The sequence below is a fragment of the Myxocyprinus asiaticus genome, chromosome 33 (genome assembly GCF_019703515.2).
Source record: "Myxocyprinus asiaticus isolate MX2 ecotype Aquarium Trade chromosome 33, UBuf_Myxa_2, whole genome shotgun sequence".
Lineage (NCBI taxonomy): Eukaryota > Metazoa > Chordata > Actinopteri > Cypriniformes > Catostomidae > Myxocyprinus > Myxocyprinus asiaticus.
This window is the reverse complement of record NC_059376.1, coordinates 29,789,755-29,808,097: the sequence shown is the minus strand read 5'-3', so window position 1 is coordinate 29,808,097 and position 18,343 is coordinate 29,789,755. Positions and strand designations below refer to the sequence as shown.

General features: G+C 37.8%; 1 protein-coding gene across 10 annotated transcripts in view; it reads left to right on the top strand.

Annotated features, from left to right (window-relative positions):
- Positions 1-18,343, top strand: part of nfic (nuclear factor I/C) — a 126,354-nt gene that overhangs the window by 70,775 nt on the left and 37,236 nt on the right. For all 10 annotated transcript variants that reach the window (XR_007894499.1, XM_051670117.1, XM_051670118.1 and 7 more), the window contains 2 exons: positions 16,097-16,168; positions 17,043-17,117. Coding sequence is in view for 9 of the 10 variants with exons in the window: in XM_051670117.1 (XP_051526077.1) it covers positions 16,097-16,168; positions 17,043-17,117 (147 nt within the window). In the remaining variant the exon portion in view is untranslated. The remainder of the gene's footprint in view (positions 1-16,096; positions 16,169-17,042; positions 17,118-18,343) is intronic.

Below are 18,343 nucleotides of genomic sequence, written 5' to 3'. Positions count from 1 at the left end.
CCATCTTTAGTTATTTTAGTTATGTACATTGTAATTTAATGTTACAATGAACACCAAAGAGTATACATATATATGGAAAAGATCAATAACAGCCTGTCAAACTCAGAATATTAGTACTGGAAATTTCCACAAATTTTGCAGTGTGGCTCACCTCCAGCTGCACTTTTCACGGCCTATCAATATGACACTAAATCCTCCAACGCTGCCCTCTACTGGTGACTATGCCCTCTTGTACACATCCTACTACATACTGTACTGTATTTAAATAAATGGCCAATGTGACCAAGATAATTATAACAAGGAAGAGGTACCTCATGCTATTTAAGATTGTTTAGACCAGTGGTTCTCTACCAGGGGGCAAAAGGCCACTTGGGGGCCTCAGCAAACTTCCAAGGAGGCTGCAAATTTGAAATGCTAAAAATAGATCAAAATCAAGACTTATACCTGCAACAAATAAACTGACAGATCCCAAAACGTTTGGAATCATGAAATTAATCATGATTAAGTATTTTAATCTATTGACATTTCTAGTTTCTGAGGGATGCAATGGGGGGCCTTGGAGTTAATAAGTTTGAGAACCACTGGTTTTGCTTCAGGATCCAGATTTTACATTGGATATGGGAACCCAACTCAGACCAAAATTGTAAACAAAACATCCTTAAAAGCAAACATTGAAATGTATTAATATTAATAGACTACTGTATGAACTGCAGTAACTTAACAATATGCAAAATTATTAATGACGTAGGCTGACTTGGGGAAAATGACAATTTTGCAAATGCATAAATAAACAACAACCTAACACATGGAACAAATACTGGGCTTAATACTGTATTAGTACTAGCCATATAACCATGTGACAAATGAATTTGGGTCAAAATAATGTAAAGTTTAATTGGACGCACAGCAACAGCAAAAGACTTGGGATGCATTTTCTAAGTTCATAGACCTATTTAATTTGCTGTACTGATATTCCACTATTATCTGGTTAGTCACATTTTATTCTTTGCATTTAGCCTTAATTTGTCCATGCTTTCCACGACCTTATCAGAACAGAACTGCAACCCATTTTTGGGTCTTGACCCAACAACAGCTGCTCTAGACAGCAATGGACATTGTTGAAGGTGTATCAACTCTAAGTTGAGAAAGTTGATTTGATATTTATATATGTGAAAGGTACGTTATCTGCAAGTACTGTTGGCTGTGGTCTTTGAAGTTGCATTGTTTGCATTCAGCGCTCTGAATTTGACTCTGTGGCTGGCCCATTCCGGTAAAGTCCACTACAGCAGAGCGGGAACCGGAGATGCGGGTTTCAGATCAGAGGGGATTGCAGCATCTCAGACCTCAGAGGAGGAAAATTCCTATTTATTATGGAATTCTGACCGCATTGCTGGGCCTAAGAAACCGCCATTTGAAAATAATTCTGTGCAGAGAAGAGACAGGGAGGGTGATGGAAGCAGCCCAGAGGGTGAGGCCTCTGTGTTGAGGGTCCTGGCACAACTTTGGCCTTGGAGCCCTCTCCAAACTAAACACCCTCCCAGCGCCCACCCAGACAGCCCTGCCCTGCTTCCACTCTCGGAATGGAGATCTGCCGCCTGCCATAAACTACTGTAGCCTCCGCTCTCTCGTTAGCTCTGACGGCCAATTAGAGATGTCAGCAAATGTTTTGATGGAAACCCAAACTAAGTCTTTTCTCAATTCCGTCCCCATAATCATGGAAGTAGTGGATGGCGGAGGCACAAAATGGTAGCCACTAAAGGCTTTCCCACTCACATCGGGCATGGTATTGGAATAGTTATGATACTGATTTTGTGGTATTGGTTTGTGTGTTTTAATGTCTATGCATGCACACGTTTATATGCATATTATGCATATGTGTACATTTGAATACTTTGTACATACTTTGTATAATACAGTATGAATGTATAATCATTTAACATCATAATTTCACGTGCCAGTGTGTGTGCAATCTGCATGGGTCCTCACAAATGACATGCTATGCTCAAATTGCAGGGAGAGCGCTTTATAGCTGATCCAAAGGCAATGGTGGGTGGTTTAAACCATTTTATATAAATATATATTTTAATATGTCTATGAAACTCATCCAAAAATAACTTGAAAGTAATACGCCATTCACATCTGGTTTTTATATTGTGGCTTGTGGGACAGCAGGAAAAAAATATGAGCTTTATAATTCTTTACTTACAATGCAAGTGAAGCCCCACAGTAACCTCTTTAACTGCAACCTCAATAACTATTGTTTAATAGCACTCTTAGTCAGAGTACAGGGCCTCCTGAGCTGCTATAACACCCTGTTTTTCCCATAAATGTGAGGTGTCAGTTGATGATAATGTTGTCCAAATGTGGTTTAGGCTAAGAACATCCCTTACCTGAAATAAAATCATTGCAAGTGGCTTAGAGTGGCTTACTGCATATTTAGTCACTTGTATTCACAAACATCTCACCTTGAGCAGTCCAGAAGGGTTATTGAAGATGTTGTTTCATGTTGTTGTGTATTCTCAAATAAAAACGCATTAGACAACATCACTTGCCGCAAGGCAAATTTGCATTTTAGCTCTGACAGACAGTGGTGTGCTCATGCTATATCTATTAATACAGGAATATTCCCAGCTTACTTAATTTATTTGTTACTTCTACTAAATAAACTGAAGTTCATATTTTAAAAATGAAAATATGCATAGTTAAAAAGCATCACTTTGATTTTTACATTGCAATCCATATTTATTAAGCTAATACATTTTAACTGATGAAAGGAACTATCAATAGATGTTCCTAATTTCATGTTCTAATTTGATTTGTGTGCTGTCAGTTTTAAAGGTGTTTGCATGCATAAATGCTTTTTATAAAACAAAAAGAGTGAGAGATTATCATAGTACTGCGAGCAGTTTAATTTGTGCAAACTTAATTTGTGCTTGTTAATAAAATATGCCTTTAATTTTGCATGTGTTTTTGTTTATTTAGAGAGACAAGTTCAGGGTAGATTTTAAATTTCAGGGTAGATATGCTTCTTAGGTGTCATTGTTAGGACATAATATGTGCAGTGTGTGCATACAGTATGTGTATGTGTCTGCACCTGCAGTGTGACTCTTGTATAGCCCTCCCTGACTTCCTCCAGCTGGCAGTGATTTGTCCAGGCGTTCAGATTGAGCAAATAGCTGCAGTGTGTTATTACTGTCAGACTCGGCAGCCCCATAATGCCCCTCTGCCACAGGAAGCTGCAATCTTGCAGAAAAGGTCAGCTGGACCAATTACACACGCCTACAATTTTCACTTCAGTGAGTCCCTCTCAGCATCCCTCACCCACTCCTTCCTTGCAGGCCCCCCAGTAGTTGGGACGAGAAGTTAAAGACTGTCATTTGGCTTTTGCAGTTGTGAGACGTTGCCCTCCCTTCCTCTGTTGGATATTTGTGAGGAACTGTCCTCACTGAATATTGTTTTTGTGCCTTTGTTTTTCAATCATATGCAAAACATGTTAATTTTTAGTTATTTTTACCTAACTTTGTTGTTTTCTTGTGTGTTCTTTTGATGATGTGCAAAACTACATATTTTTTAAAATCAACTAGTTGGCAGGTTGCCTGAACAACTATGGTGGACTACGGTAATCGTGTTTTTTTTTTTTAAGGAAGCCTGTCAAAAACAGATAGATCTATTAAGAGTAGGGGTGTCGATTTAAGTGTGTCAAACCACACTTAAAGACAGCAGGCTACACAAGATGAGGACCCGTTCTTGCGTTCAACACAGCTTAATGGAGTGTAAATCCGAATGCAGGGATCTCAATATGTGTTTTTCTAAGTTTCAAACTATGTTTAACTCGACACAGCATCCTGAAAAATGCTGTTTATGATGCGATTTTTTTTAATTCTTAACTTGACTGCCACAAAAATTTTTGGCATTTTAATTATCTGATTTTTTAATTTTTTTTTAATAATATTTATTTTTTATTTATAATTATTTAAATAAAACAATTTATAATAATTTTATTATTATATATTGAATCATTGTTATTTGAGGGGCTTTTGCAGCAAATATTTATATATGTGATTAATTGCAATTAATTCGATTAATTGCCAATCCATGTAATTAATTTGAGAAAAAATTTTTTTATCGATTGACGATTGATAATGAGCTATTTTTAACTTGACACATTGTCTTAAAAATGCAAAGCTCATTGCATGAGGCACTCAAAAACAGCACAGGTCAGGACGCAATGGCCAAAAACGTCTGTCTGCATGTGTACAGCTGTAATGCAGTGCTTTAAAAGGACAAAATTTAAAGACAGTGTCAGTTGTATCATGCAAACTGTCAGCACAAAAAAAATCACTGTCGCCAAAACTATGAAAAAAAAAAAAATGTTATAAATAAAATTGTCAATCTCACCAAATGACTAGTCTGTTGTAGGATGTTAGGTCAACTAGCTGAGAATCGAGACCCCCAGTTCTGTTAACATTTCTTTATTTCTTTTTTAGTTTTTTTCACATTTGTTTTGTTTAGTATATTATTGAGAGAATATCCATTTGGTTTTCTTTGTAAATGTGACTGTTCCCAACCTTCCATCGTCTCTACTTCTTTTTCTGACTCTATATAGGACACCAGTGTGCTGGACCACATAAAAGCAAAGGCTTCCTTCGTTAAATGACAGCTCTGTGGCATCGACCTTCTGCTTACCTCAGCAAATTTACAGAAAGATTTAAGAGCAGACATTCCCCTTCTCTCTTCCTCTTTTTATCTCTTTCTCTTTCTAGCTCTTGTACACTCTTTCTCAGAGTGCTTCATGTTTCTCTCATCTATCCTCTAGGAATGGGTCACAATGGTTGGCTAGTTGTCCAACAACTGTCTTGTCAGTTAGTAAGGTTAACTAGTTTATTTACTGTAGAACATTTTTTAATATATATATAATTTTAGCTGTGATGCTTTAATTTGCATGCTGACAGCTTGTGGTGCTTTAGCTGTTAGTTTGCACGATAAAACCCTCTTGGATACGTGTACTTCCTTAGGGCCAATTAGTCGACTAGTCCTTCAGTCAACCTACTGAATAATCGATTTTAAAATTTTTTTTTGTTTTGTACACACCTATACTTTCCTGTCGGGTGTGAGATTCTTGATTCCTGGTTCATCAAATGTTTGTCAAACAAAAAGCTCCCATCAGTAGCGCTTGTTGATACTCTTGTTCGGTGCCTCTGTTTTAACCTGGCTCCGTCCCATTGAGAGAGTGTGCAATGAGTTTAGCTGAACACTGATGTTTGTAAGATATTAAGATTACCCATTAAAAGTTTCCCAGTGGATTCATATCCATGAAGGCTTGGGGGCCAGTGCAGTCTGCCAGACTTCTGAATGCATAAAGATCCACCTCCCAATGCCTCTCTTTCTGTTTCTCTCTCTGTTTCTTTCTCATTTACTCAATCTGACATTCTCCTTCGGTTCTTCTCTAAATGTTAAAGACTTATTGGGCGACTCTGATGGCGATGGTCAGGATCAATAACTTTTATCCCGACAGCTCTTACACTTACCAGAGAGAAAGAAAGAGAAGCAGACAGAACAGGAAAGAAAGAGTTTTATAGTGATTTGCATTCACCGTTTTTGGCCTTCAGCAGAAAACAGATCAGCAATGAAATCGGAGCTGTGAAAATGATCAGGAGATGCTTAAGAGAGAGAGACGGAGGAGATGACTGAATTGTAGTCACTCACTAAGCTCTTTATTAGGAATGCTATACTAATACTGGGTAGGGCCTCCCTTTGCTCTCAAAAAAGCCTCAGTTCTTCGTGGCATGGATTCCACAACATTCCTTTGAGATTCTGGTCCATGTTGATATGACTGCATCACGCAATTTCTGCAGATTTTTCAGATGCACATTCATGCTGCAAATCTCCCGTTCTACCACATCCCAAAGGTGTTCTATTGGATTCAGATCCGGTGACTGGGAAGGCCACTGTAGAACACTGAACTCCTTGTCATGTTCATGAAACCAGTTTGAGATGACTTTTGCTTTGTGACATGGTTAATTATCATGATTGAAGTAGCTATTAGAAGATGGGTAATGGTCAGCAACAATAATCAATTAGGCTGTGGCAGTCAAATGATGATTGATTGGTATTAACTTGCCCAAAGTGTGCCAAGAAAACCTTCCCCACACCATTACACCACCGCTACCAGCCTGGACTGTTGACACAAGGCAGGTTGGGTCCATGGATTCATGCTGTTGGTGCCAAATTCTGACTCTACCATTTGTGTGCCTCAGCAGAAATCTAGATTCATCAGACCAGGCTACATTTTCCAGTCTTCAACTGTCCAGTTTTGGTGAGCTTGTGCCAACTGCAGCCTTAGCTTTCTGTTCTTGGCAGAAAGAATGGAACCCGACATGGTCTTCTGCTGTTGTAGCCCGTCTGCCTCAAGGTTCAACTTGTTGTGCATTCTGAGATGCTATTCTGCTCACTACAATTGTACAGAGTGGTTATCTTAGTTACCGTAGCCTTTCTGTCAGCTAGAACCAGTCTGGCTATTTTCCGTTGACCTCTCTGTTGTTGATGTTTTTTTGTTTTTGAAGATCAGTAGTTTCAGAAATACTCAAACCAGCCCGTCTGGCACCAATAATCATGCCACAGTTGAAATCACTGAGATCACATTTTTTCCCAATTCTGATGGTTGATGTGAACATTAACTGAAGCTCCTGATGCGAATCTGCATGATTTTATGCATTGCACTGCTGCCACACGATTGGCTGATAAGATAATCACATGAAAATGTACAGTTGAAGTCAGAAATGTACATACATTTGTAGCCAAATACATTTAAACTCAAGAGAATGTGAAATGTCAGAATAATAGTAGAAAGAATGATTTATTTCAGCTTTTATTTCTTTTGTCACATTCTCAGTGGATCAGAAGTTTACATACACTTTGTTAGTATTTGGTAGCATTGCCTTTAAATTGTTTAACTTGGGTCAAATGTTTTGAGCAGCCTTCCACAAGCTTCTCACAATAAGTTGCTGGAATTTTGGCCCATTCCTCCAGACAGAACTGGTGTAACTGAGACAGGGTTGTAGGCCTCCTTGCTCGCACATGGTTTTTCAGTTCTGCCCACAAATGTTATATAGGATTGAGGTCAGGGCTTTGAGATAGCCACTCCAATACCTTGACTTTGTTGTCCTTAAGCCATTTTGCCACAACTTGGGAGGTATGCTTGGGGTCATTGTCCATTTGGAAGACCCATTTGCGACCGAGCTTTAACTACCTGGCTGATGTCTTGAGATGTTGCTTCAATATATCCACATAATTTTCCTTACTCATGATGCCATCTATTCTGTGATGTACACCAGTCCCTCCTGCTGCAAAGCACCCCCACAACATGATGCTGTAACCCCCATGCTTCACAGTTGGGATGGTGATCTTCGGCTTGCAAGCCTCACCCTTTTTCCTCCAAACATAACGATGGTCATTATGACCAAACATTTTACTTTTCTCCAAATAGGCAGATCTTTGTTCCCATGTGCACTTGCAAACTGTAGTCGGGCTTTTTTATGGTGGTTTTGGAGCAGTGGATTCTTCCCTGCTGAGCAGCCTTTCAGGTTATGTCGATATAGGACTCGTTTTACTGTGAATATAGATACTTGTCTACCTGTTTCCTCCAGCATCTTCACAAGGTCCTTTGCTGTTGTTCTGGGATTGATTTGCACTTTACGTACCAAACTTCGTTCATCTCTAGGAGACAGAATGCGCCTCCTTCCTGAGCGGTATGATGGTTGAGTGGTCCCATGGTGTTTATACTTGCGTTCTGTTGTTTGTACAGATGAATGTGGTACCTTCGAGCATTTGGAGATTGCTCCAAAGGATGAACCAGACTTGTGGAGGTCCACAATTTTTTTTTTTTTTTTTTGAGGTCTTGGCTGATTTCTTTTGATTTTCCCATGATGTCAAGCAAAGAGGCACTGAGTTTGAGGTAGGCCTTAAAATACATCCACAGGTACACCTCCAATTCAGTACACCTCCGATCAGAAACTAACTGGCTAATTGTCTAAAGGCTTGACAACATTTTCTGGAATTTTACAAGCTGCTTAAACTTCTGACCCACTGGAATTGTGATATAGTCAATTAAAAGTGTCTCAATCTGTCTTTAAACAATTGTTGGAAAAATTACTTGTGTCAAGCACAAAGTATATGTCATAAATGACTTGCCAAAACTATAGTTTACTAATACACTTATCTGTGGAGTTTTTAAAAAGTGAGTTTTAATGTCTTCAATCTAAGTGTATATAAACCTCTGACTTCAACTGTAGGTATAGAGGTGTTCCTAATAAAGTGCTCAGTGAGTGTATTTCTACACTATTCTACACCATTATGTAGTGTAAATAGTGCAAGTACTCACACTCATGTTCACACAAAAATGCAAGAAAAAGAAGTGTACTTCAAGTTCCTAGATGATGTATTATTCTACCGAAAAAAAAAAAACCCTCAGTGTACAATGTTGGACACTTCATGCACTCAGTGTTAAACTGAGTTTGGCTAACGCGCTAAAGCTAGCGACATGAAACATGCAGATGAAACATCACTTCCATCAGCTGAAAACAACAACAAATGCTTCAATGTAGTAATAAACCGTTAGTGTTCCATTTGGGACAGTCCTACACATTTTTGAAACTGTATACACTAGATGCTGAATGCATAGTGTATAGAGCTTCATTTGGGATATAGTGATATAGAAAGAAAAATATAAATGGTATATATGGTATATCACAATATAGTTGTTTTTGCTGGAAATTCAACTAATAATTGTTTATATTTTAATAACTATGTGGAAATCCACATTTATGGGTAATCCAATGAACTATATACTTTACAAATGAAATATGCTTCATCTCATTTATGTCTTGACTTGTTTGAGTTGTGTCCCTCTCTGTATCTTCACATTAATCAATGTTTCTTGTTGCTTTTATACAGTAATATAAAGCAGTCTTGCCCACACAAATCTACAGCATTATGAATGGTATAGCAGAATCTCTACCTGTTGACACATTTCCACTATTGCATTGCGTTGACTGTGTTGTGTAATATTGTCTTGTACTTAACTATAATCAGTGAAATACACATCCCTTTTTTGTTCAAACTGCCAACCTTGCTCAAAATCCCTCCAATTCCAGCTGCATTAGATCTGTGATGCCATTGGATCTAAACTCCATTTGGACTGAGCACTCAGTTCCAATCAGTTCAAGATTGTTGACATTGGGTCTTTCATTGATTTCAATTGATTTCAATGAGTTTAAGAGAAGAGAATTTGCAGCTTTGCTAAATTATGGTTATCTACAACTTAAACAGTGTAAACACTTTACATACATTCTATTGAAAATATTCTCAACTAGATTTTTAAATTTCTTGAAAATGATTGTGTCGAAAGTAGTTATTCTGATCACTTAGTAAAAAGTAATATCACACCTCTATTCATTAAAGCAGCACGATTTGAGGAATCATTCGTGTCTGTAACACCAATGGTTTGGGAGGGGCTACATGCCGAAGTGTAATATAATAATAATAATAATAATAATACTTTTTATTTATATAGCACCTTTCCAAAGCTCAAGGACACTTAACAGTCAATGAAAATACAGAAAAATTAGAGTCAGTACAACATCCAGTACAAATTAAAGAATAGTATCATCAACAAAATAGAAAAAAGTAAATCAACTTTTAGTAATATATTATAATAAAATAAAGCTTTGGCTAATAGAGTTTTAGAACAGACTTTTGCAATAATAATGTTGCTTGCCTTAGCAAACACCACTAATAAAAGTTTTTCAGGATGCTCTGCAGGTAACGCATGATTGTGGCCCTGAACTTTTCTACGTTTCAAATGAAATTCCACAGTTGCAATGTAAAGGAACAACTCATAAAAGCTGGTAGACCATCTTGGACCAGCTAATGACCAGATTAGATAAGCTAAAAAAGCAGCTACCATGCTCCAAAACACAGCTACCAGCTATATATGCTGCATATTTATGCTGCCTTCTAAGATACCTTCTGTTGACTGAAAAGTACAGATTAAAAATAATCTAATTTAAAATGGATTATTTTACCCTGTATTTTTGTGTATTGATGTGTACCAGCTTGCAAACTCTATTGGAATCAATTGTAATTCTCTTGTGCGCTTCACTTGAGGAATGCTATTTGTTTGACGTGCAGAGTAGCTGCCTGTGTAGCGTCTCCAATCCGTCACTTGTGAGGTTTAATTTCAGTTAGAAGGCTCTGCCTGTGTAGGAAGTAGACAGCAAGGCAGCTCACTAGGTTTTGCAATAGAGATTTTGTGTCAAAAGTCTGTTTTTGTTGTTTACTTTCTTGTGGATTTGAAAGTCTAATCATTTAGCTGATGAGGAATTTGGTGGATTTGGAGTGTGTGGACTTAAATTTCTGTGTGCCGATGTGCAGGATTTGTGGAGGAAGGTTATACAGATGTTTGAGCTCAGCTGCAGTCAAGGTTTATTTTCTTACGTGTCAAAAAGAACGAAAGTTAACTCACTCTTCCTGCCATGACTAACTGCATAATACCTCATGTTGTTATTTAGTTGTTAGTCACTTTAATAGCTGAGGCAGTGCATAGGAATGTCTTTCTCGTAAGGTCATTTCCACAGCTAAAACTTTCTCTCATTTTCTCTCTTTCTCTCTGACTTTAACTCTCTGCCTACTCAAAATCTTCTCTGTCTCTGCCAACTATTTAGTAGCGGCCATTTGCCTCTCTGTCTCTCTCTTCCTCTCTATTGCCCTGAACAGAGTGAGTTGGCACAGGGCAAGCTGGCACCCTTAAGTAAGGTTACTAATACTTTGTGTTCTTGCTTGAGAGAAAGAGGGAGGGATAGAGTGAGTGTGAGAGATGGAGATAGAGAGAGAGAGCCAAAAGAGCAATCTAAAATGGCTGCCAATGGCAAACTCCTCTCTGCTCATGAAATGTCTGCCAAAACAAAAACAAAAACAAAAACAAAAAAACTTAAATTGCTGTCGATTAATGATTCCTGGCTAGAAATGTAGCTTGTACAAAAAGAAAAGCAACAACGCTCACTAGAAGTAACCCCACTTTTACTGCAGTGACAGTTTTAGTATGGAAAACACATACAAGGATGAAAAGTTCCTATGCTGAAGGCCATTAAATTATAAAGATGCTAAAGATACTACAAAAATCACAAGTCAGACACAAGAAAAAAATATGGTTTTGTTGAAGGAGAGGGAAGCAAATATCTTGATAGGTCGGAGAATATTTCTTGGGTTACTGATTGACTGGACTAATGCATGCCCAGATCACATGTCTGGTTGTAGTCTGACTTTCCATTGTGTCTTTTGAAGGAAAACTACCCAATCGTTTTAGAATGGAATTTAAAATTTGAGAAATCGTTTCACAAAATGGCAGATGTTTACTCTATAAACTGAGAGAAAATGGACGTTGTTCATGCACAATTATTACATCATATTTTCCATCTGCATTTCTTCTTCAGAAAGTAGACTTTCTACTTTCCCGTTTCTGCTAAAACATGGTGCTAGCAAAAGCAAGGTCATGGTTCATTCTCAGGGCACATATGAACTGATAAAATGTATACTTTAATGCATTGCAAGTTGCTTTGTATAAAAGTGTCTGCTAGGCAAATACAAGTATTTTTACTAGTAGTTTGGAGGCAATACCTTTCTTGTTTATGGTGCGTATGTTACTACATTTTTTCATTAGATTTGTGTGGCAAATAGCTGGAATATGCACAAATGGGAAGGTTAGGTTGTTTTGTCATTATTCTTTTGGTTTTTGAGAAATTGCTGAACAAAATGGCGCAGTAATTTACTTCGTACAGCAAAAGAAAATGATTGATGTTCAAGCAGATAATATTGTATCTTATCTGCATTTCTACTTTTTGTTCTCATGTTTATGTATGGAAAGATAAAATGTGGACATCTTGATTGGGTTCAGAAGCAATTCCTCTCTTTATGTTGCATACGTTACTGAATTTTCCACTTATATTCATTTGACAAAGAGATTGAACACACACAAATGGGAAGGTTTTATGTATGGATGAATGATGTTGATTCTGTAGCTTTTTGAGAAATCATAATAAATGGCATACATTCACTCCAAACACTGAGAAAAATGGACATTGTTGAAGCACATATTATTGCATCATATTTTCTATCTGCATTTCTACTGTTTGTTCTCGGGTTTATGTATGAAAAGACAAAATGCGGACCTCTCGATTGGGTTCAGAAGCAATTCCTCTCTTATTTAGGTTGCGTATGTGAGTTTTTCCTTTACATCAATGGGACAAATAGCTGAAACACACACAAAAAGGAAGGTTTTAGCTGTTTTGTCATTATAAAAAACAAAAAAACACTTTTTGAAATGCTGTACAAATAGAGAAATTATATATATATATATATATATAATTTTTTTTAAATAGAATTTATATCTGCATTTCTTTTTTCTTGGGCTTTTGTACGAAAAGATTGCATTTTTTATTATGTGACATGTTTTAGGGTCGGATTAGGTTATTTTGTGTTGATTCTTGAGAAATCACTTTACAATATGGCGTACATTTACTCCATATGCCGAGAGAAAACGGACATTGTTCAAGCACATATTATTGCGTTATATTTTCCACCTGCATATCTGCTTTTTTGTTCATAGGTTTATATACAGTATGAAACAGTGAAATGCTGACCACTCACTGAGTTCATAAGCAATTCCTGTCTTATTTATGTTTTGGTGTCCTCAGCTTCACGTGCCCTTTTTGACACTGAGGTGTTTGGTGCCAACATCTCCCTCAAACTGACACTTTTATTTTTCCTTCCCCCCTGATTCTCCTTGCCAGGGATTTGGTCTGAGGGCTGCTTGCCTAGAAACCGCTGCAGCTTTTGGCAGGAGTGTACAGGACACCGAAAACAGTCAAAGAGGAGAAAAGCCGAAAGAGAGAGGGAATTGGAGCAAGTCCCTCTGTGTAGCTGGCAGTGCTAATCATCCTGGCCTGCACAGAATCGCTGCGATGATAAACGTGTTTATGCTTTTGTGTTGGGTTATTTTTTATTTTTTATTTGATGCACTTTAAAACATCGCTCCTCTCCTCAGGAACGGCATCCAGAACTCTCAGAATCCATCTGTCTCCTACTGTTGTAGGCCTCTGCAGTTTTTCATAATCAAAACATCAACAAGCATTTGGCCCAGATCCAACCACCTCCTTTGAAATGTCTGAAAACATTTGTAGGGTTTTTAAAGGAATAGTTCACCCAAAAATTATAATTTTGTCTTCATTTACTCTTTCAAACAACTATGACTTTTTTTCTTCTGTGGAACACAAAAAGAGTTCTTTATACTAAGCTGCTCTTTTACATAAGAAAGTTAATGATGATGACGGCTGTCAAGTAAGATATTTAAGGCAAGTTTCAGTCTGTTCCTTGAACAAAGAAAGGTTTGGGAAGACATGAAAGGGAGCAAACAATGACATTTTTTTTTTTATTTCCAATAATTAATATTTTCCGAAGCATGTGTATTTTTTACTTATAAAAACATAATTAGACAGTACTTTCCACATGTATTTTAAGCAAACATTTCGTATTTTGTGGCAGACAAAAATTACACTGGACTCATTATCCAAGCGGGGAAATCAAAGTCGTGATATCAGCGTGCTAACTATCAGAAAAACCGATATAAGTGCAGTGCTCTGGTCCAGCATCACTGTAATGTTGCCGCCACCTGTGTGTGTTTGCATGCATCTGTGTGTGTGTGTGTCCTGAGCAGCAGTTTGTGGTCGGCTTGTGAGTCCTGCAGGCCATAAAGAGTGTGAGAGTCGTAATGATGTGTTGCATTTAGACGTCTGCAGCCGGTCAGACTCTCCTCAGCTTTGAACTGGCAGTGGCTTGCGGCCCATCTGATAGGGAGCATTCTTGTTGATTTATCCAGCTTGAGCTTTTTACGGCCTTTTCTTTGAACGCCTTCCAGACTCCTTGTGGTAACCAGGCCATTCTTTCATTCCCTATTGAGAAAATCCTCCACTGCTTCTTGACTCAAATTTGTTTTATGTGTTTATCTCCATTTACCCTTGCATCTATGTGGCAAAGAGCTGGAACATGCACAAATGGGAAGGTTTTATGCTTGGATTAGGTTGTTTAGTCATTATTGTGTCACTTCAATGAATTTACACTTTGGCAATACAATCTAAAGTGTGCTCTGCCAGTGAAGAGGGTTCAACGAGATTACGCCTGGCCTTGCCAAATGAGTTGAAACGAAAGAGAATATTTGAATGGTTTTGGTGCACTTTGATACGGTGTGTTTCTCATTTACGAGGATTATGAGCCATTTGGCAAAGCCCTTGTGGGGTATAAGAGTGCGTATGCCTGTATCACTAACCTATGTGTGTTTTATAAAAAACATACAGAGTGTTCCCTCCCTCCCTGCTGTTTATGCAGCAACATGCTCGTATGTCAGATTACCAAAGCTATCGCTGACACATTCAACCTCATGCCAACATATCAGAGGTTTCTATTTATTGAACATACGCTTGAGAAAACTTTCTCTTGTGAAACTTTTGAGTCTTGAATAAATGCTGCAGCAGTTTGCATATGATTGCAATAACTTGAAATATCAAAGTACATAAATTATAGAATCAGTGCACAATTAAAGTATGTTTTGTATTTGCATGTAATATTTTGAATTCATTATATTTATTGTGAAGTGATTTGAGCATTGAACTGTTGGAGGAAACAGCTGGGTCCCCAATATGGATATTTAGGAATAAAAACTCAGGTTTCCAGTCAATTGAGAGAGAGTTTACTGATTGTTCTCTGCAGTTCCAATAAGCATCACAAGTCAATGGGATCTAGTAGTTCAGAAAGACAGAAGGAGAAAAAAAAAGTTCACTAGCAATTAGTCATATGCAAATAGAATTAGAGGTGTCACAGTACAACACTTTCTAAGATTCTGATAGGTCACTTCAAACATTTTAGCACTTTACAAATATGGTCTGTTTCCACCTTCATAAAAACAACAATTAGTTAGCCATAACATTAATCAAGTTCCCATCACTGGTTTTACAGAACTTATGTGCAGATGTCATGGGTTAGCTATCATTTTTGACTACTCCTCTTTCTCTACATCAAGAAGGTACCAAGGAGAGCAATTAAAATCCTTTGAGGTTTTTGACTATAGCAAAGTCACATGTTAGAGGGCACCATAAACAATCCAAACACTGAATGATTTAGACATTGCAACTGGTAGGTATTATCTCCTTCCCAGGACTGGAGGCCTTCTCCCCAACATTGGTGGAATGCAGGCCCTCACCATCTGCGGAAAATGAGGACAGAGCACAGAGAAAGACAAAGAGCACACACAAGGCCTAATACAGCACATAGTCACCTAATATGACAATAAAATCATAAAGAAATTCAAGTGTTTTAGTTCAATGATTACATGAGGTAGATATGTTGTATGCAATGGTTACTTTTACAGAACCATATAAAAACATGGATAAAAATAAGATCATAACTAAACTCTCTCTCATTCAATTAACAATGATTGAATTAAAATAGAATCAAATGGTTATAGAATATAGAAATTCAGAACATAAACAGATTATTAAAAAAAATTAAAAAAATAGTAGTTTCAGCATTAGTCTTGCTGTATCACATTATTAAATAACAAAATTATATTGTTATAGATCCAGGTTTTCAACCTTAACAGAACTTAGGGGCTTCAAAATAAAAAAAGCTAGTCTATATTTTCTGGGTAACACTTAATAAAAACCTTTAATAAATAACATTAACTAAAATATTCATTGAATAAGATCACTGAAAAGTTAGAAATTAATTAATTAATTTATTCATTCTCATATGGGTCATACGGACCTCCTTGAGTACCTTTGGTTAAAAAACCCTGGTAAAAGAGAATAAAAAGTGTAATAATATACCTAATTTGAATAGCAGTTAATCCACTACTGTGTTTAGCATTATTGTACAAAACTAGAACTGAACGCTGCAGGCCCCTTTGCCTTTCTATATCTATTTAGAAAATCTGCGTCGGTACTTATCTCTCTCTTTTTCTCCCACTCAAATTTGTATCTTTCTTTCTCAGAGGCTGAACAGAGCAGCAGTCCTCGCACAGGCATTGGTTCAGATCAGGAGGACAGTCGAGCAGCCACCATGGGTAAGAGAGCACATGTGTACACACACACACAGGATTATACTTATAACCACGTATACAGGAATACTTGCAGTATACATGCATACACAGTATTTGCTGCAGCATTTGTACAGTACAGTGCAGTGCGGTCCTGTAAGCATTCTCCTGCACTATACTAACATCCTGTTTACCCAACGCAACCTACATGCACAAACGTACACCCACACACATCTCTCTCTCTGCCCAGTTTATATCACACACCTACCCACAGGGCTGTTTCAACAGAGCTGTTCTGAAAACTTACCAGTTTCTCTGCATCACACATAGATAAAAGTCTGTCTCTGAAAGACATTAGATAGGAGCCAAATGTTGTGTGATCTGGTTGGTGGTCTTGGCCTGTGGACAAAAACATCCTTAGATGGCTTGCTAGTCTTTGCTGGTCTCCCAGCCTGGTCATGCTGGTCTCTTTGCTGGTTTTAGTGGGGTTTTGGGCACTTGTCAGCTGGGAAACTATAGCTGGCTTACCAATTAAACCAGATGAACACCAGCTTGGCAAGATTGGGAGACTAGCTAAGACCAAGACAGTAGATAATATTTTGAGCAGGGTGTCTAAACATTCAGTCTTGTCCATTTTGTGGGATGATTATGAGCATGATGGGATAGCTTGTGGTTCTTGTGGTACTTATGTATTTGTCAATGCCACATCAAAAACTTCCTGTTATTAATTCATTATTCCCCCTGTGGACCGACATCTCCGCTGAACAAATTCCCCTCATGTAATAAATGTATATTTAAATGGACTCAATTAGTAAATGCTTTTTTCCAAATAGACTTGCAAATGAAAACCAAATTGAATCATTGTTCCATCGTTTGTTCCATGTTTTCTTTTGTTTAACAGATGCTCCAGAGTTTCAAGAGAGCTTTGTAACTTCGGGGGTCTTCAGTGTAACAGAGCTGGTGCAAGTATCAAGAAGTGAGATTCCTTCATTTATTTATTTTTATATGCGTTTGCTGTCTTTGGGAACCATGTCTATTTATCAAATCTAATTAAAAAAAATTACCTAAGAAATACAGCTTGATTTCTATTAGACTGTATATGGCCCAACTGACCCATCTCACACAGCCCACTGTCTCACCTTGCGGTTTGCACCAACGTCTATAATACCTGGAGAATTCGTTAGCCATCTGTCAGCTTTCGCATTCTTCTCCAAGACAGTTGCCTGGTTGGCGCAGGACCCTCCGGAAGTACACAATTTATAATCTGCCATCTTTGCTTATGGGCACTTACAGTAGTTTTGCATCCAGGTTTTTGAGCCAATCATCTGAGCCATAAATGTCATGTGACTAATTATTTTGGAGCTACAGGAATTAGACATCCCAACAACGCTGTTGGCACCTCAAAAACACACACAGTCCCAAGCAGGGCGGTTGCGTTAACTGAAAATTCTCCGTCATTTACAGATTTATTTTGGAAACATTGATGGATAATTCCAAATGCTTTCAGTCATTTTTACAGATAAAAAAGAAACAAGAAAATTATTTAAACCTAATGCATCATTATCGATGTCATACTCTCACTCTCTCACTCCCGTGGTGTGTGTGCCCTTTCCCTGTTTATTGACTGGTATTAAAATGCGTTTAGGGCAATCTGATCACAAGTGGACAGGCACCATCGCCATTTACAGACATCACCATTAACATCTGATCGTAAAATGTGTCTCTTTTGATCACATCTGTTTGGATTTTGAGGGGAGTGTCTCTGATTTAATTACTGCATACATCCATCATTACAGTACGTTAATACTGTATGTTACCGCATGACAACAAAGCTCAAAAAATATAAGAACAAAAAGAAAGAGCTAAAAAATCACTGTTTATGCCAATTATACATGCATTTCATTTAAGTGCAAACATGATATTTAGATTCTCCTTTATTTTAGTGGAGTAACTTTATTTTAACTGAGCTGATGTGCTTGCTTCTCATCTGTGTCACTTAAGTACAGTGAAGTTCAGTGAAGTCTTGCGCATGTGCAGAGTATGTGAGTGGAGTGGCAACAATTTCCCCTCTGTGCTCAAAGTGTTGTATAATCGCTCCGCTCCAGCTCCGGGCTGTCCGTTTCCCGCTCCTCGCTCGCTCCACGCTCCCTGATAGAAGATACCCCACTCCGTCTTCGCTCCATGGCAAATTTGCACCCAATT